Source organism: Lichenostomus cassidix, chromosome 12 (assembly GCF_008360975.1).
Source record: "Lichenostomus cassidix isolate B80296 chromosome 12, HeHo_3.0, whole genome shotgun sequence".
Taxonomy (NCBI): domain Eukaryota; kingdom Metazoa; phylum Chordata; class Aves; order Passeriformes; family Meliphagidae; genus Lichenostomus; species Lichenostomus cassidix.
This window is the reverse complement of record NC_139493.1, coordinates 1,726,761-1,746,137: the sequence shown is the minus strand read 5'-3', so window position 1 is coordinate 1,746,137 and position 19,377 is coordinate 1,726,761. Positions and strand designations below refer to the sequence as shown.

The following is a 19,377-nucleotide window of genomic DNA, read 5'->3' as shown; positions in this document are numbered from 1 at the left end:
TTCTCCTCCCCACGGGGAGCAGGGACACAGAGCAGCTGCCATGGACCCTGTCCAGCGCTGGTGGGTGACACTGGGGACGTGCAGCCTGTCAGAACACAGAGTCCTCGAGGACACTGCAGTGGAGCCCCTCAGCCAGGCTGCTCAGCTCGGTCTCGGTGGAGCTGGTGCAGGTCCGTGCTCTCTGCAAAACAAACAGCCCTGGGAGCTGGGGGAGAGCTCAGGATGTCATGCAAACCCCATGGCTCAAACTGGGGCATTTGGAGAGGGATTCACCCAAAAGAGTTCATGATTTAGGAGCTCAGAAGCATTGGGTTCAACAGGAGGATTGTCACCCTCCTGCTGAAGCTCTCTCAGAGCTGCTCATCCCTCTGTCCCTCAATCCCTGCACCCCCAAATTCCCCATTTGCCATGCTTTGCCACCCCCCTGTAGCCAAGGACAAAGAGCCCCAGGAGGAGCTGGAGGGCACAGAATCATGGAATCATTAGGGCTGGAAAAGACCTCCAAGATCATCAAGCCCCACCTCGGATCAGATTCCCCCACACCCACTAAATCTTATCCCCAAAAGCCACATCCACTCGGGTTTTGAACACTTCCAGGGGTGGTGACTCCACCACTTCCCTGGGGAGCCTTTTCCAGTGCCTGACCTCTCCTCCATGAGGGAGCTTGGCGTGAGGCACGGGGATTTTTCTGAATACACAGCAGCAAAGCCCATTTTTGGGGCCACATCCTGACCCCACGGGCACAGAGTTGCACAAACAAGTGTGCAGGGCTGGTGAGCTGCAGCAAGAAGCAGAAGCAGTGGCTGAGCTGCTGGGAAGCCCTGCAGGGTGGCAGGTGACAGAGGGACGAGCAGGTTCCCACGGGCCACCACCGTGCAGGGCTTTCGTCACCTCACCTCCTGTTTACACTGCCAATTTAGGAACTGAATGTCCCCAGCAAACAGCTTCACTCTGCCTGGTGACCTCAGCAGGCACCTGGGTCATGTCCTCACCTCCTTGCCAGTGCCACCAACCTTGTGGTGCCAGCAGACACCTCTGGCTGGTGTCACCTACCACACCCAGCTCCTTTGGAGTAAAAACACAACTACAAACAAGGCAGTGCTGCTCCTGAGGATGTGAAACTGCCTTTGCAAGCTCACATTTTCTAGCTGCAGAATAATATTTGCTATTTCTCATATTCCTAGTTGTGATGCCCCAAGTCATGGTATTTTGCACCATTTAATTAAAAACAAACATTATATGATAATCTTCTAAGCTTGTTTCCTCAACCAGACCATGGAGGAAGAACAATATCGAAAAAATCAAACCCCTGCTCCAAGGGGACAAAGGAAAATCAAGTTGCTGAGCAGCCCTTCCCTGGAGCACACAATGAGGGGTTTATCTTATCTCTAAGGTAAATGTATTTATCAGAAGTAACAGCAAACGTAATAAGGCTTAAGTCCAGCTTAACAGTAGGAGCAAAAATTGTTAGGTTTAACAAAATCAGCTCCCCAGGAGTTCCCCTCCAGTAGCTGCTCTGCCTGGCTGTGGAGCAGCTGCATTTCCCCACAAAAGGCACCTGTGTCTGAAATTCCATGGATATTAACAAAGAACTCGACAATAGCCTTTAATCCTTTTGTTCATTTTTAGCCCTTCCCAAAACACAACATCTGCAAACAAAGCCAGACCAGAGCTGCAGCAGGCTGGGAAGTGTCCTTGGCACAGGAGGGGCCATGCAGCCAGGTGAGTCCCTACCACAGCAGTGAGGATTGCTGATTCCCAGCCTCAGGAACTCTAAACTCCATGGGTTTAGTGGGCATGGGGTTATTCAGTCAGAGGTTGGACTGCATGGTCTTGGAGGTTTTTTCCAGCTTGAATGATTTTATGACCCTATTTGCTCCCAGCCTTACAGGGAAAAAGCAGCCCACAAACACAAGCATTCCTTCTAGTTTCAAAAACAAAAAACAGAAAAAAAGAAAAGGGGGGGGAAAAAGGCAACTAAAATGTGATTTTACCTCATAGTCAACCGGGAAGGGATCTCGGAATTTGTTGCTGGGCGTTGGAATTGGTGGGAACAGTTTCCTCCAGAGGTGGTTTCTGTAAAACACAGCAGTGCAGGGTGTGAGAGGGTGGCAGCTCCTGATGGATAATGATCCCCACCGGGCTGGGCAGCTGTGCTGCTCCTAGCAGGACACCCCTGGGGACATGTGGGGACAGCAGGAGGTGGCCTGAGGCTGTCCCCAGCAGCCTCTCCCTCTGCAGGTCCCATCCAGTGCTGGAGCTCTCAGACCTGTCTGGGAGAGAAATTCATTGCTCTGCTCTGTGTGTTCACACTCAGCTCGTCCCAAGGGCTCTGCTGTCATGTACCTTGTTTGGACAGGCAAGACAAGCTGCCTCTTGCTCAGGCTTTGGTTTCTGGACACAAACTGCCTCGTGGTGGGAGAGCAACCACAAATAATTGTGTGCCCAGGGAGCTGGGAGTGGGCAGGGAAGGCACCAGGGATGGCTGACATCTGCTTAGTGCTGTAATAACTCATCCTGCTAACACCCTCTGAGACCTTCCTTCCCTGCCTGACGCTCCTGGGCACACAGCACAGGGATTTTTGTGATAGCAGGAGCTGCAGAGGGAGCTTTTCCCTGTCTTGGATACATCCCAGAGCTCAGCCCTCACATCCCAGGCACCAAAAGGCTCTCACTGTCTCCAGCCCTGGATAGCACCATGTCCAAAAGGGTTTTAGTGAGAACTTGGCCTGAGTGAAGACTTTTTAGCCCAGAATTGGGATCCAGGGTCTGTTCTGGATGGAGCACAGAGCAAGGAGTGGGGCTGATCTGCTCCCTCTGCCCCATTTATTTTGTGACAATCCTCTTGGCTGATGTCTGCTTAGTTCAGTGCTTATGTTCTTAGGACTATTCTTCTTCCAAAAGCTTTTTGAGTTCTGTCAACTTTCCCTTTATCCTATTATTATTCTCCTGGTGAGGAGGAATAATATTTTCTGTCTATCAGCTTGGAGCTAAACCTTCCTGGCTGAGCTGCTGCTGCCTTGAAGGTGACATTGATGCTTCACTAATTGCCAGGTGAAGGGAAGAGCCACAGCACTGCTCCCAGCACAGACACCACCAGGCAAGCTGTGGGTTATCTCCCCATTGCTGCCCGTGGGTGAGGCTTTGTGAGGGAATTGTGCAGCCAGAAATGGGAATATGGGGAGGAAAACCAGGCTGTGAGGTGTTCTGGGGGAAAGATTTGCATTTCTTTTGTTGAAAAGCTGGACACAGTGGGTGCAAAGGCTCAGTGAGGCTGTTTGCTGCCCACAGTGGGGTGGGACAGGGAAGTGGGGCAGGATGAGTGCTAATATTATTGCTGCAGCAGCACTGGCATTGTGTCCAATCTTCCCAGCTCCCCTCCTAAGGGTCTTTGTGTCCTTACCCAGGGGAGCTTTGCAAGCACTGCTGCCTTCACAGCTCCCACACTTCACCAGGTCCCCCAAACTTTCCAAAATGCCACATCATTGCACCTGCATCTCATTTCAGCTCTGATTTATGCTCCTGCTGGGCAAAGTACCCAACAAGATTTGCTTCTGTTTGGAATTGGCGTGTTGCTCGTTGGGCTGTTTGCCAGTAAAAGATTTTGATGGAGCCATATCAAAGTTATTTATTGAGTCAGCAAAAAGCATGAGTTACATGTCACTTGTGGAGGGGGAACACTTAAGGAGGAGTGCAGAAATGCCCAAGAGAAACGAGGCAGGAGCACCCTTGTGTCCATGGGGGCTGCTTTGCCCCTCAGCTCTCTGCAGGGAGGCACTGGTGGGGTGATGCCCTCAGAATGGCTCTGCTCTTTTTTGGAGGTTACTGAAAAATTGGAGTTGTGTGATTAAAGATCTTGTCACAAAATCATCCCAGGTAGCTCTGTTTGCCTCTGCACAGGTTAAGGCACAGCCCTTCCATTACCTCTACTTGGACCTCCAGACCCTGGACACACCCCATGGGACCTTCATGCCTGAAATCAGCATTTCAGGGTCTCCAGTTTTCATGCTGTGTCTCTCTGTCTGAAATTTCCACCTTTCCCATAGGCTGTGACATGAAAAGGCCAGAGATAAACAGAGAGAAATAAGCAGAACAAGTTCTTCTTCTCCCCCTTCTAAATGCTACGATGAAATGGAGGAAGTATTTGCTTTAACTCTGTGTCACAGTGCCTGTCCCTGAGTATTTCCTCCCCTGAGATTCCCCAGGGAGTTTTTCCAAAGCTGCCTGGTGTCTGCTGGCTGTGGAGCACAGAACAGGGGAGTACCTGGGATGACCACACCAATTTTGGGGTGTGGAGGGCACTGAGTGCCCTCATGGCACCTAAATGGAACAAGTGACTGACTCCATCCTCCTGTGGGCTCACCTCCAGGAGCAAATGTTATTCCTAGGGAAGTACAGAAGCTGCTCCCTGCTCAAGACAGAGGGCAAACCAGGAAAACATTCAATTGTGGTTTTTATCAAGACCATAACCCCATCCGCCTCTGCAAGTAAGTGAAGGGAAAAGCCTCCCCAAAGAGTCCCTGAGGGCTCCTTTGCCTTGCAGCACTCCTCCCAAATGGTGGTCTTTATCCCTGATGCCTGGAAGTACACAGAAAAATTTATAGACCTCTTTGGTGTAATGAAATTCCTTATAATGGCTGCAAATCGCATGAAATTTGAAACGATTCCGTGGCTTGAATCGCAGAGTGCACTTCATGAATTTTCAAGAGCAGTAAAAACAGAGTACTAATGAAACTGTGATCTAGGGAACCTGCTCGATTTTTCTTTTTTTAATATCTGCAGGTACAACACTGTGTTTCATCTTCTTACACTTCTCCATCCTCCCAGGGCAGGCTGGGGATTAGAGGAGAAGGAGCAAGGAGCAGCAGGGAAGGAAGGGTGGAATAAGGTGAGTAGCTCCATGAAATTCAGTGCAGCAAGGAGGTAAAATTTTCATCACATTGGCAAGGAGAGACATCCCCTCACACTTGCTGAATACCTGGTCCTTAGTTATTTTGTAATAAAAAAGAACATGCTGATACTTACATTCTGCATATTATAGCAACAAGCAGGAATGTGCAGGATGTGGACACACAAAGCAGAGTGAAAATCCAGGCTATGGAACTCTCCAGTTTATTTTGCCCTGAATTTCAAGGGAAAAAAAAGGTAATTAAATCTATTATTCTAGTACAGGTTATTTGAAACAAGCTCTTTCAAAATATTTCCTCATCTGTTTAATGTGTTTGTATTCAGATCACAAATTAACATGAAAATTAACGTGTTAATTTTGCAAATGAACATGCAAAAATACCTGGAATTAGAAATGAAATGCAGAGCTTGAAGAAGAGTTTCCATGGCACTGAATTTCTGATTTCAACAATAAATTTCTTTTATTTTGATGTGAAGAAGAGAACAAGAGGCTGAGAAAATAGCTGAGGCAGGAACCTGTATTGTGCTGATGAACTGCAACAAGCCCCTAAAAGCTCTTTTCCAGAAGAAACACTGAATTAGGTGGTCTTGTCCTTGGATATTGCTGAGATTTAAGTACATTTTTATTATGGAAAAGCAACTATTTTTTGCCATCAGAATGAATTTTCAGTGTTTGCTGTGTGAGCCAGGTGAGGAGGTCTAGGGGATGTGTTGGAGAAAGGAGGCAAAACACTGAAGATTTGAATTCCTGATATAAGAGGGGGACTGTAGTAAACAGGAGAGTGTAAGAGGGTATTTTTTAAGTGCAAAGAAGGAAGTTAAGAAACTCCAAAGATAAGAGCAAAGGAGGATGTCTAAGAACAAACAGTTGATAACGTGCAGTGATAAAGGAACTGTTATTTCCACAACAACTTGTTCAGCACGTAGGAATTGCAGAGCAAAAGGGAGCAAATGATCCTTTCCAAAGATGCTCAAATCATGGCCTGTTTTCCCCCCAGCATTTAAGGTGGGAGATAATTTCTGTAAAGCAATGGTTGACATGATCTCTCACAATAATTTCAAGGGTGAACATGACAATGTTGGCAGGGAAACACCTGTAAAAACTGAAGTGATGCAAGAAAAGGCCTTGAGTTTATAGCAATCTCTGAAAACATTCACAAAGCACTGTCTGAAACCAACCCTCCTCGAAAAGAGCTGTTTGATTTTTAATGGAACAGATTTAAATCCCCTGGGCATTAACAAGACAGGTTTTTCCTTCAAACCCCTGTTTTCCTGTTTCCTATTCAAATTCCCTGATGTTGCCCATTGTCCTGATCAGGCAGTGAAATTATGGTCATCCTTACCAACATAAATAATTGCACTCCAGTCACTCCAGAAGCCTCTGGCACGACAGATGTGGTTGTGGTTGGCTCTGATCTGGATGGAATACCTGCTGGTGACATCGATCCGCAGGCGGAAGCTGTTTGAGGAGATTTTCAGTATCTGTCAGGAAATAACAATTTGTGCTCTTAGGTATTAATTAAGACTTGACCATTCAGAAAATAAACTTTAGCCATGTTTGTCTTTTTTATTGTTTTTATTAACTGTGTGCAGCTGGCCTTGCTTTGGAGGTGAGATCTCTGTTTTTGTAGGTGTAACTTCTCCTAACACACCAATATTTCGGGGCAAATTCCTGAAAAATGCCTCATTTTTCCATTCTTCCTTATGACCCTTAATGCAGGATTTTCACGATGGTAAAAACTGTCCTGAACCAGATGCATAAAGCTGAATAAATCTAATATTCTCCTCCTTTCCCAAGTCTCTTGGGGATGGTTTGTTGCAGACAAAAAAGGCATTGAGGAGAAGAGGAAGGCAAATTCCAGCTGCAGAGGACAGGAATGCTGGATAATCTTGGATGCTGGAGGAGCAATTACCTGCTTGTTACCTGACTTCAAGTTGATGAGGTACAATTCATATTCAAAACACTCCTTATCGAAAGGAGAAATTGGCTTCTCCCATGTGGCCAGGAGATCATTTTGCTCCAGGGATACACTGATATTTCTGGGAACATTCACTTTCTCTGCAAAAAGAAAACTGTGCTGGTGAGTTATTTATAGAGACAAGTTTAAATACTAAAAACTGGAGCATTTTATAACCTGATACTGTTTCCAAGTAGGACCTATAATTCTTGAATTTATTTCACATTTTGGAGTGAAAAGATAAGGATTTAGGAGGAATAACTACATTGCAGGTAATAGTTATGGGAAAATAGTTTGGAAAATGCACTTAAAAGTTTTGGAAAACTAAAACAACTGAAAATTAATATTGGGAATAATGCTTTGACTAACAAACAGAATAACTAATTGTCTTTTCTACCTCTTATTTTTGCCATTCTATAATTTAAAATAGATTATTAAAATCAAATTTAGTTAGAACAATCCAGTTATCTCTTCTAATTTCCTTAAGATGACTGTACAACACCAACACATCCTTTCACCTGCATCAAGGACCACTCAAACCAGCAGAATTTCCTCACAAATCTTTTGACAATCCTGCTAAACATTTTTGATTTTTTTTTTTAATGTATTCCTACTCACCGATGGCATTTTGGTTAAATAACTGCTGAAAAGGCTTGATTGCAGCATGTCTGCTGGAGCCATTAATGTGTATGACAATGAGGTTGTCAATCTCCCCAGGTTTAATTTGAGTACTTGGAAAGCTGCACTCAATATTCCTGTTCCACTTGTCTTTGATGTAATTGTGACATTCCTCGGTGTGTGTTTCATACCTAAATTAAAATGTTGGTGAGACAGGATGCTCTGAAAGAAATTCACTGCTGGCTGCAAAGGGAGAAAACACCAACCTGTAAAACAGAAAGTACTTGGTGTCTTCTGGTGCCCCCTGGCCAGGGAGCCAAGTGCAGTGGAGAGAGACATTGCCAGGGACGGTGATGTGAGTGACACAGGACAAGTTAGTGACAGAGGTCTCTGCAGCACCTGGAGAGGTGAGGAATTACAGAGCAGAATGAAAGCCTGACTGCAAAAATCAGAGCAAGTCCATGTTGCCAAAACAGCTTGATTTCATTATAGCTTTTTCTTTCTTATCACAGGGGTCTGGGGGTTTGGATAGATGGATAGATTGGGATGGGATGGGATGGGATGGGATGGGATGGGATGGGATGGGATGGGATGGACAGATGGATGGATGCAAGGAAGGAGATTCCCAAACAAAGTACATAAACCACACAACACCATGTATTTCATGTGTAACAAGGCAACAATATCCTCAGGTGCACCACAGTAAGCTACCTCAGCCTTAGCAAGGCATTTTTAGAAAATTTTATAGGTGTTATTGACATTTTGCACCTCTAGATTGCACTCCAGGCTCCACTGCAGTAGAGAAAGGCCTGGACTAAATCCTTTTGTAGCAGGTAAAGTGGAAAATGCTTTATTTTTCTTTTAAAACACTAAACCTGTCACCTTTCGCTGTCTCGTCCACAGATGGGCAGAACACAAAACGCAGACCTTGCCTGGGTTTTTCTTACCTGGCAGAGGTGGGAGGTGTCCCTTCACCCAGTCACTGCTCATCTGAAGGTCCTCCTGCAGGAGCAAGGTCCGGACGAGTGCGGAGAAGCCGTTGTGAAGCACTGCTGTTCGGGTGCTGTGAGTCCTCTTGGTGTCATACTTGAAACAAAAAATGTCAAATGAACACCACAGGGGAAGGGAGGCAAAATAAGGGATCTGTACTGGGCTGAATGGGGATCCAGTACTTAAGGTCAGTATCCATCATCCCTCCAGATGAAAACTGCAGGGACTGCAATTCCCAAGGCTTGTCCCAGCAGAGTTGTGCCCACAAGGATGGCTGAAAGGGAATCTCTCCAAAGCGTGTGTTTAGATAAAAGAGAATAGCAGGGATTTAGCCCTCTTAAGATCCTTGATTTGTTTTTTATCTTACCTCTTCAGGCACAGGGCTCAGGATTTTCACATCGTATCTAATGGTGGAGTTGTTTTGTTCTTGAGCAGGGTTTGGTTTCCAGTGTAACAGGACTTGTGCTAAGGCTGACACTGTGAGGGTGAAGTTAACAGGTGGGAAAACCTGAACTGGAAGGGAGAAAATAGAAATATCCATGAATATCCAATCCAGTGAATTGTTTAGAGCAATAGCTGTTTGCAAGCAGCAAGCAATACCAGCAAATAATTTCATTTCAGTATTATATTCTCTCATTATAAAATGTTCCTAATATTTAAAAAGAATAGCTTTAAATAACCAAAGCCCCATCAAATAAGAATTTATTAAAACTTGGCCTAAAAATTAATTTTTACGACAGTTTCAACTTGAAAATTACTATGATATATTACATTTGGCTTGTTAATTAGGTCCAGGTTTTTTGTCTTGGTCCTCATTGTCACACAGACACATAGGGAACAGGGCTGATGGAGTGATCAGCTGCATGAACAATTCTCACCCACATCAGCTTGCAGGAGCAGGTAACGTGAGGGCTTTCAAAGAGAAGTTTGACAGCCACAAGAGGTTGCATGTGAGAGTGGGACCAAAATGATGAACAGAGGAATTAAGCACAAATGGAAGAAAACATAGAAGGATGGGAACGATAATTTAAAATGACAGGGCAAGAAGGATTCCTAGAGCTCCCATGGAAATGAGGAAGATCTCATGCTGGGGGAATGTTTGCATATAAATAGCAGGGCAGTGAAATAATCAATCTACTCCTCTCCAGTTCTTCAGAGCCTGCTCTGTCTTATTTGCCAAATCCAAGGTACTTGAGGGACATCAGCATCCCTGGGAGTGTCCAAGGCCAGGCTGGATGTGGCTCTGAGCAGCCTGGGACAGTGGAAGGTGTCCCTGCCCATGGCAGGGGTGGAACTGGGGGAGCTTTAATGTCCCTTCCAACCCAAACCATTCTGGGATTTTCCATTATCAGCCCCAATTATCCCATGATTCCAGCCTTTGATGCCCAGGAGTTCAGTTTTCAAGCTGTGTGTTTTTCCTACACATTGCTGTAAGAAAACTGCCCCATAAAGGCTCAGAAAACCCCAAGGCTCGCAAAGCACCCAGAACTGCCCAGCCCAGAGGACTTGGCACAAGCTGTGTCTCCATCACTGGAGGTCCTTCCTTCTCAAAGCAAACCAGGCTCGAATTGGGAACAATACAGCTGTCCCAGGGAGCAGGAGAGCACATCCATGGCCATCCTGGGTTCATGGCCTGCCAGACAGTTCTAGCCACGTGCAGAACAGTCACAGCACACAGAGGGACCTTGGGCACCCACTGGTGCTAAAGCTCCACCCTGGCAGCAGGAAACTCCTCACCTCCTGCACCTTGAGACATCTTTGGCTGAGCCAAGTTTGCTGTCCAAAGGAGGATCAGGACAACTTGCACCCCACTGGCCATCATCTTCGGGTGGTGGATGGGCACAGCCAGGCATCAGCACACGTGTCTTGTCACCATTTCACTGGAGCTAAAAATGAACACAATCCCGAGGGTTAAGCACACAAACCATGGAGCATGATCTGCCCACACAGTCAAAGGAGTGAAACTGCCCTGCAGGGATAGGCTCTTCTTTTCTTGAAGGAAAATGCTTCTTGTGGGAGCTAAATTTAATGTCAGTCCCACCAAGCACATTTCATCTTGCTGCCTTTGGCAGACCTCTGTGAGAAGCTGCTGGTTTCAAACCTTCATGTGGATGTTCAGAGCAGCCATGGAATTAGAGCATTTCTCCATGGAAAGGGAGTCAGGTTCAGGTATATTGGCTTTCAGGAGAGTCCCAGTGCCTCCAAGAACAGAAATATCCATATTTTTATCTCCTACTCTATATAAAATAGCTGCTTACTGGGATTTACTTTCTAGTTACTACTCCAATAAAACTCCCTAAAGACACAGTCAGTGCACACCTCAAGGCTAATTCTCCACTCTTAATTATTGGGTGTAAGAGAAACTGTTTTGTTTGTTTCTAATTTAAATGAACAGCTATTTTTAATCTTAAACCCAGCATTTTCCTGTGGATTGCTTCATGAATTACAGGGAGAAAAAAAAATTCTCTGTGTAATCATTCATGTATAACCTAATATAAATATGGGCTTGCAGAACAGCAGCTTTTCAAAATGTTCTTACTGAAGAGAAATGCACCCTCCCAGCCCAATCTCACCACTTCCCTGGGGCACTACAGCAATTGCTCGTATGGAAAACATAATATTTTCCAATGGTAATGAGCAGGAATAACCCAGGGACTGGAAGCACTCCCACTGATCACAGTTGGAATAATTCTGCTGTACAGTAACTATTTTTCAAAAGGCAGTCTGAGTGCTGAGTTCATTAAAATGACACATCATCTACAGTACAGTGTGGTTTTAATGTCCAAGTCCCCTCATTATCTATATTCACATTATGTGCCTCTCTACTTTCCTGACAGCCAAAATGTGCACGAGGCCAGCAGAAACTCGGGAGTTTGCTAATGGGTGATTCCTGGGGAGCCAGGGTTTGATTTTATGTACATTGGGTTATTGAAAGACATCTTGGCCAGGCGTTTCGGTTCCTCCAAAATGTAGCAAATCACAGACAATGGGACAAATGTTCTTTACAGCACACATTTATGCCTGCCCAAATTACTGGCATCAGGCTTTCTTTGCTGCTTCAAGAAACATCATTTCATTTACCTGATGAGACTATTAAATACACTAATAACTTTTTTTCTATTTAGAAGTAAAAATTCATTATCCTCACATCCTTGAAAATAAAAACTAACTTTAGGAAAGAAGCTTCATTAGTTTCACTGCTCAGAGCACTCTTTTTTTTTTTTTTTTTTTTTTTTAGAAAAGCAATGACTTCAGTACATTATTTTTAAAAAATCTTTAAAAACCCTCATGTTTTGCAAGTGCTTAGGATTCACATCTACTTGAATTATGTCAGTGTGCTGGTTTCAGGCATTATCATAACTACAGCAGCTGACTCTCCCTTGGGTTTATTTAAAGTGGGTTTGGATACCTGAGATTTTTTTTTTTAACTTTGTCCTCAAAATGTTAAGGGTTCTGACTCTTCTTTTCCCTATATTTTTACAAAGATCCTAAAAATCTTTTTTCTTTTGCTGCCTAAAAGCTTGCATGTATTAGATCTTATATTTTCTGAGCAGCACATTACTGAATTGAAGCTGGATATAAAATGTTACTGTAACGCAGATGAGTCTTCAATTATTATCCTGTTCTTTTCAGTTTATTTTTTCTTGCTTTGTTTTCCAAAATGCTATTTTTCTTTTTGTCGCTGCCAGACTCAGATTGGAAACACAGCTTTCAGAAGATGTATTTCTGCAGCTGTGTAAGACCACATCCTCTAAGAGCAAATTGCAGCCTGTGATACCCTGTTTCATGGCAGAAATTGCTGAAAAGAGAATCAAAGTAAGTGTGTTCAAGTAAAGATGGTAACTAGAAGTCTACAAGAGGATTATGCTCCTCACAAAAATGGGTATCGTAAGTTTTCTGGACAAATAAAAGTTTTGATTCTACTATGTTTTGGTTATACAGGTAAAAAGCAATAAGCAGAGGGTAAAGGGGATATTCTCTTTGTATAGAGAATATTCTCCTTTTAGAAGGGCAGTAGGGATCCAAAGCACAAAAAACAGCCTCCTCGAGGTAATGATTTTCTCCCTTACAGCTGATGTGTCCCAATACTTCACAGGCACCCAAGAGGCAGCAGATTCCAGATGCTTTTCCCAGGGCAAACTGCCTTTGAAAAGCAGGACCTCTGCAGGCTTCAAAGCAAGCACAAGGCAGACCCAGAGCCCAGCAGACACCCATGAGGTTACCTGTGGGTCTCCAAGTCCCATGAAGAGTCAGCTCTGTTTGTTCCCTGGTCTCTGGGTGCTCTCCCCGTGGGTTTCTTTTATAACTGCTGCCTTTCAAGTACCAACGTGATTGGTACCTCACAAGTGATGGCAGAGGATAAGTGAGATAAGCGCCTTGAAAAAGGGAACTAGGGATTTGACCACAGGGTGGAAAGCTCCACACAAGCATGCTTTAGCCCAGAAATGGGCTCATTTTATTTATTGAGGGTTAATTATATGCAGTGGTCTGGGAGTTCTCTAATGACTTTTCAAGAGCAGGAATGTGCTGAGTGACCACAAAGAAATAACCTACTGTCACACTGCTGACATCCCAATTTGTTCTCGCCCTAGGAAATCAAGCCCAGAATTGCTGGAAAACTGTGCACCCTTTGCCCAGTTTTTTATGCCATTTTGTCCAAAGCTCTTGCCATACAGCCATGCAGACACCAGTAGCATTTTGGGAAGTTACCAGCACCAGAGCAAAACCAGTATTGTGCTAAGAGCTTTGAGCTGTGATCCATAGGGTTGGATAACTTCTCTATTCCGAGAAAAGCTGTGGATGCCTCATCCCTGGAAGTGTTCAGAGCTGGATGGGGCTCATGGAAGGTGTCCTTGGTCATGGCATGGGGTTAGAAAAGGATGATCTTTAAGATTCCTTCCAGCTCAAGCCATTCCATGATTCTATGATGGAAACACAGGGTCACAAACAGGAGAAGGAACAAATCCAACCCCAGGGCCCAGAGAACACCCTGCAGGAAGCGAGGCTGTGTGTGATGGAGTTACGGGAAGGATGAGAAGAAGGCTAATGACTCAGCCTCATTAACAACCTGGAATCCAAGTTATTAATGTGCAGGTGACACAAGCTGGGAAGGGCGAGTGCTTTGGGGCTCAGACTAGAACTGAAAAAGCTCTGCCAGATTGGTGGAAATGGATGTAGCTCAGCGTGGGCAAGACCTCAACTGCAGTTAGACATTATCAGCTGTACAATACCATCTGTAAATAATCATTTGTCACTGATAAGTGTCTGCTCTCGGAACAGGATGGGTTTTGCAGGGCTGTGGGCTGAAGAGGTCAGCGGTGGAGTCCCCATAAAGCCAGGTGGATGTGGCGCTTGGGGACATAGGGCAGTGCTGAACCTGGCAGTGCTGGGGCACAGCTGGGCTTGGATGACCTTAGAGGGCTTTTTCAAAACGATGACTTTGTGATTCACTGATTTAACACTTAAATGCTGCCGAGTTTCCTCTCACCGGGAAGAAGAAACTCATCAATTCCATCCCACTTATTTCGCCGTTACCTCCGCAGTTTTTCCCCTGTTATAACTCGTTTTCCCGCTGTAACTCCTCTTCTCTACACAGAAACGAAGCCACAGTAAATCTACGGGTTTTATTGACGATTTTTGATGCACCATTGCCGCCCGAGGGGACCGGGGGAGGAGCGAGGCCCGAGCCCGGCCCTTCACAGCACCGCCTTCCCTGAGCCCGGCCCTTCACAGCACCGCCTTCCCTGAGCCCTGCCCGGCCCCTCACGGCACCTCCCTCCTCTAGCCCAGCCCTGCCCGGCCCCTCACGGCTCAGCCCGGCCCCTCACGGCCCGGCCCGCCCCTGCCCGGCGCCGCTCTGAGCTCATCGCCCGGCGCCGCCGATCGGAGCTGGGCCCGGCACCCGCGGGTGGGTGAGTGAGTGAGCGAGGGGCGGCGGGGCAGGGCTGGGACGCGGCCGTGCCCGCAGATGTGGGCTGAGCTGTGCCTTGTGCCCCGCAGATGTGGGCTGAGCTGTGCCTTGTGCCCCGCAGGGCCGGGCTCTGGCTGCTGCGGCGGCGGCACGGGAGCTGCACCATGAGGCTGCAGGCGCCGCAGTTCCAGGCGCTCTTCACGCCGGGGCTGCGCAGCGTGGCCGGTGAGTGCGGGGAGAGGTCTGAAAAATGTGAAAAATGTCCCAGAGCGCAGCCCCGGGGTGGTTCGGGTCGGGAGGACCTTACAGCTCATCCCATGCGCTGTCTCAGGCTGCTCCGAGCCCGTGCGGCTGGCCTGGGGATGGAGCAGCCGCAGCTTCTCTGGGGATTCCATTCCAGGCCTCACCACCCTCACAGGGAAGAATTTATTCCCGATATTCAATCTAAACCTACTCTCCTTCACCGTAAGGCCATTCCTCCTAGTCCTGTCACTCCATGTCCTGGTGAAAAATCCCTCCTGAGCATTTTTCTGCCCCAAGGTCTCCCAGAGCCTTCCCTTCTCCAGGCCGAACACCTTCCCAGCGAGTCTCCATCCTTTTCTCCTTTGTAGGCCAATTCCATCCTGCTGTCTTGTTCCTGGAGAAATTTGGGTTCGTGGCTCACTGTGCTCTGTCATCAATAATCTGAATACTTCTCCCTTGTCAGCCCCTGACTGTTCAAAATAATCCCCAGCCCAGAGCCCTCAGTACCAGTTAGACCTGCCAGTATTTAGGGTACCAGAAAAACTGCAGAAAAATAAATCAGAAATTATTTATTTGCCTGTGGGTGCTCAGCTGTGCCACGAATTAGTGCATTTTGCATGAACCTGTGAGGGATTTGCTTCTCCCTGCATATTTGAGTGTTTATTCCCACATCTATGATCTTAACTTTGTGAGCAGGCAGGTTCTGGCTGATGGTGCCATGGTTTTTGTGAGACATTGCTTTTTGGTTTTCTTTTCCTTTTCCCCAGAACTGTTTGAGAAGAAGAACTATGAGCTGAGAATAGCAGGAGGGGCCGTGAGGGATTTACTGAGTGGAGTGACACCACAAGACATCGATTTTGCCACCACAGCCACGCCAGCAGAGATGAAGGAAATGTTCACAGCAGCTGGGGTTCGTCTGATCAATAACAAAGGAGAAAAACATGGAACCATCACTGCCAGGGTGGGTTTGTGATTTCATTTGGATCTTTTCTGTGTGTGAATGTTCAGCATGTCCAGTAGAGAACTGGTAGCATGCTCCTTCTTTGTTAAAGTATCAAAACAGGGGTTTAAATTAGACCATGCTTTAAGGCATGCAGTGATTTTTTTTTGATTATTCATTGTAGAATTCAAGTAATTATCATATTATAATGCTGCTGTGTCATCACCAGAGAAGATAATGTAGGCTGCCCACACATGATCCTAATGTTTCCTGCTCTTGATTTCCTCTCAAGTTCTGTTTCCTCTACCTTGCTCTTAGTCCATCTCTTGTAGGAAGATTTCTGCAGGCTCTGCAGAAAATCAATAATGCAAAGATTAATTTCAGGGGTTCCTATTTTATTAATTATCAGCTCTGCATGAAAACATGGCACATGTTGCTGTGCATGTGTCCACTCACTGTTTACAAACACAGGGCTGAAAAAATGCAGCTTTTTGATGTGATGTCATGGTTGTGTTGAAGTAACGATGTCTGTGGGATTTGCAGCTCCATGAACAGAATTTTGAAATTACCACTCTCCGAATAGATGTTGTCACCGATGGACGGCATGCAGAGGTGGAGTTCACCACTGACTGGCACAAGGATGCTGAGAGGAGGGATCTCACTGTCAACTCCATGTTTCTAGGTAAATTTGAAAAACAGTTCTGTAGATGAAACAGTGAATGTTGAGTTTTGCCAGTGAATTCAGTCTCTGTGTCAAAGGTCTGTACAAATACAGGAGATGAACTGACAGACCAGATCTAATCACACAATTTCTCCAGATTTTCAAATGATAGAGTTTCATTGCGTCAGTCACATTTGTAAATTCATATTCTTCTATTTTTTCATTTTTTCTAGGTTTGGATGGGACGCTGTATGATTTTTTCAATGGCTATGAAGACTTGAAAAGCAAGAAAATCAGATTTGTGGGGAAGGCAGCTGAGAGAATACAAGAGGATTATTTACGAATCCTGAGATATTTCAGGTAACAGATTTTGCCTTCCCTTGAGAAATGAACTGTAGAAGGTTTCAAAAATATGCAGAAAGAGATCAGTGAAGTAAAAAGAGCTGTAGTTGCCATATTTTCCTTCCTAAATGGTTTTGTGATTGTAAGTGGAATAGTTGTTCTCATCTAACATTCAGGGGTTTTATATGGCAGATTTTATGGAAGAATTGCAGAGGAACCTGGAGATCATGAACCTAACACACTGCAAGCAATTAAAGAAAATGCCAAAGGCTTGGCTGGAATATCAGGAGAAAGGATTTGGGTGGAACTGAAGAAAATTCTTCTTGGAAACCATGTGAATCATTTGGTTCAACTTATGTATGAGCTGGATATTGCCCAATACATAGGTAAAGTTTGATTTCCTACTCCTGTATCTTATACAGACAGAATTTTGTGGCAAAGTGAGATCAAACTTGGAATAAAACAAAGAAATAAGTTTTTTTTCCTGGGTTTACATTCACATTTTTATTAACACTTTTTTTTTTGCACTTTTTGTGTGTTTTTAGGGCTACCACTTGATGGGAATTTAGAAGAATTTGCCAGAGTCACTAAAAACATCCAAAATCTGTCTCCAAAACCCATGACTGTGCTGACATCCTTGTTCAAGACAAAGGATGATGTCACAAACCTGGACCTGAGGCTGAAAATCTCCAAGGAAGAAAAAAACCTTGGCCTTTTCTTGGTGAAGCACAGGCAGGAGTTAACCAAAGGCTCAGGGCCAGAACCACTCAGACCATACCAGGACTTCCTGATGGATGTAAGTGCATTTCAGATTGCTTGCTTTGGGGCTTCACAGTGAACTGAATTAACTTTTAAGAGCTTTATGGAAACCAAACCTGCTGTATTTTAGAAGTTCTGAGCACCCTGTGCTCTGTAGCAATTTTGTTCAGACTGATTTAAAATTCAGGCTGAAAAATGTCACATTCCATCATCAGTTTCTTGTGACTTTACTTGGGACTGTTAGTTTGCTCTGCTGTCATACTGAAATAAGAGACAGGAGCTGGACCTCAGGAGAATTTTTTTGGCTTTTTTTGGGTGAAACTCAGCTCTGAATTATGTTGGGGAAAATCAGTGCAGTTCCTGGAACCATATGGTGTTTCACAGGCACCCTGTGAGGTTCTTCCACAGCAAAGTGCACTCATTCCAGGTGAATTCTGCACTGAGACTGAAGGCAAGAGCCATGGCTGCCTCCCACAGAAAAGGTCATGGATAAGGGTTACAGCTATTTCCTGGAATCAAGGGAGTCTCCCAAGGATCTCCCAGAGCCTCCAAGACTCTAACACCAGAAAGGCAGGAGAGATCCTTGTTCATAGTTCAGCTTGTCCAAGACCTTGCCTAACAAGGACTAATGGGAATAGCATTATGTTGTTTCACAGTAAACCCTGTATTTTTTTCCTTTTTTCCCTAGTCTAGGGAAGCTCACACCAACTCCAAGATCTTCGAGCTCCTGAAGTACCAAGGAGAAGAACAACTCTTGAAAGAAATGCAGGAATGGACTGTTCCCTCTTTCCCTGTCAGCGGCCACGACCTGCGGAAGATGGGGGTGTCCTCTGGCAAGGAGATTGGGACAGCACTGCAGCAGCTCAGGGAGGAATGGAAGAAGAGTGGATACCACATGGATAAAGAGGAACTGCTGAGCTGCCTGAAGAAGTTGTGAAGTGAATAATAACAGAACTGTTTGTGCCCTGAGCTGAGTGGAACTGAGCTGCCGGGAAACTGAGCCACTCACAGCCAGTCGAGCATTTGTCACATTTAACATTTTCATTACTAATTCATCATTTCAGCAAGGAGAGGTTTAATATTGTAATTATGTAAAATATTGTTTGCCAAATTCCACCTTCTCTACCTCTCCTTCCTGTATTTAATGATAAATATTTACTACTTTATCATGACTTCAGGGCACGAGAGGTGACATCAAGATTTTTTTCATTCTGACTTTCTATATTCAAAAAAACCCTCCAAAATCCCCCCAAAAAGGTTGTTTACATCCTCTAGATTAAATCAATGAGGGTTTTTATGTGCCTAGGAGGATGTCTGGAAATAATGGGCTCTACCTTAACTCTTTTTGTATTTAAAGCTGGATAAAGATGGAAATACTTACTCCAGCAGTTCTCAAACAGTCTTGCCATGGAAAACCAGGCTGTTTTCTTTTCTAGGACTATTTTAATTTTTCAGAATTCCAGAATCAGTTTTAGGTTAAAAGGATGACTTGGCTGAGTGAGTATCATGAACTTTCAGTAGTTTTTCAATAACTTATCACTAACTAAGCTGGTGAAGGTTCTATGGTGTATTTTCTATTTCAGGTGTCAGACAAACTATTAATGTTAATATTAATAGAGGGGAGATAGCTCCTTGTCTTGGGAATTTGGGGATTTGGAGCAGTGCTATTCCTGGCTGGTCTTTAGGAATGTCTTCTTATCCCTGTTTTGGTTTTGGGTTTTTTGTGTGCTGTTAAACTTCTGAGAGCAGCTCTTGTGTGTATAAATCTTATTGCAGGTGGAAGTTTTCCTACAGAACCATGGCAATGAATAAACTCCTTTGATTTCATTTTCCTTGGATATCATTTGGCAACACTAGATGGCAACATTGGAGCAATGCTGGAAAAAAATCAGTATTTTGGGCTTTCACACAACTTCCCAACTGCCTTTGATTTTCCTGGGATGTAAGGTCCTTTAAATAAATTATCCTGAAGGTACTTGGGAATTTGTGGGAGACAGCAAGGGAAGAGAAGAAGTGCTGTTTGTTAGTAAGGCAAATCTCACAAGAA

At 45.0% G+C, this 19,377-nt stretch overlaps 2 protein-coding genes across 8 annotated transcripts; one reads left to right on the top strand and one right to left on the bottom strand.

Annotated features, from left to right (window-relative positions):
• Positions 1 to 47: 47 nt before the first annotated feature.
• Positions 48 to 13,790, bottom strand: IL5RA (interleukin 5 receptor subunit alpha). The gene is made up of 11 exons (XM_085072255.1): positions 12,698 to 13,790; positions 10,212 to 10,360; positions 8,842 to 8,987; positions 8,432 to 8,570; positions 7,751 to 7,883; positions 7,485 to 7,675; positions 6,822 to 6,967; positions 6,252 to 6,390; positions 5,026 to 5,122; positions 1,995 to 2,076; positions 48 to 181 (listed from the first exon to the last, which is right to left on the bottom strand). Exons 2-11 carry the CDS (start codon positions 10,294 to 10,296, stop codon positions 89 to 91), a joined length of 1,251 nt encoding a protein of 416 aa, XP_084928381.1. The 5' UTR covers positions 10,297 to 10,360; positions 12,698 to 13,790; the 3' UTR covers positions 48 to 88.
• TRNT1 (tRNA nucleotidyl transferase 1) lies at positions 13,550 to 19,157 on the top strand. 7 transcript variants are annotated; one of them, XM_085072251.1, is made up of 8 exons: positions 13,550 to 13,568; positions 14,507 to 14,610; positions 15,396 to 15,589; positions 16,112 to 16,250; positions 16,463 to 16,589; positions 16,764 to 16,957; positions 17,117 to 17,367; positions 18,019 to 19,157. In XM_085072251.1, the coding sequence occupies exons 1-8, from the start codon at positions 13,561 to 13,563 to the stop codon at positions 18,265 to 18,267; spliced, it is 1,266 nt and encodes a 421-aa protein (XP_084928377.1). In that variant the 5' UTR covers positions 13,550 to 13,560; the 3' UTR covers positions 18,268 to 19,157. The 7 variants fall into 7 exon arrangements, with proteins under 7 accessions (XP_084928377.1, XP_084928375.1, XP_084928378.1 ...); XM_085072249.1 differs by lacking the exon at positions 13,550 to 13,568 and adding an exon at positions 14,291 to 14,386 and having other exon boundaries at positions 14,475 to 14,610; XM_085072252.1 differs by lacking the exon at positions 13,550 to 13,568 and adding an exon at positions 14,297 to 14,386.
• Positions 19,158 to 19,377: the final 220 nt, after the last annotated feature.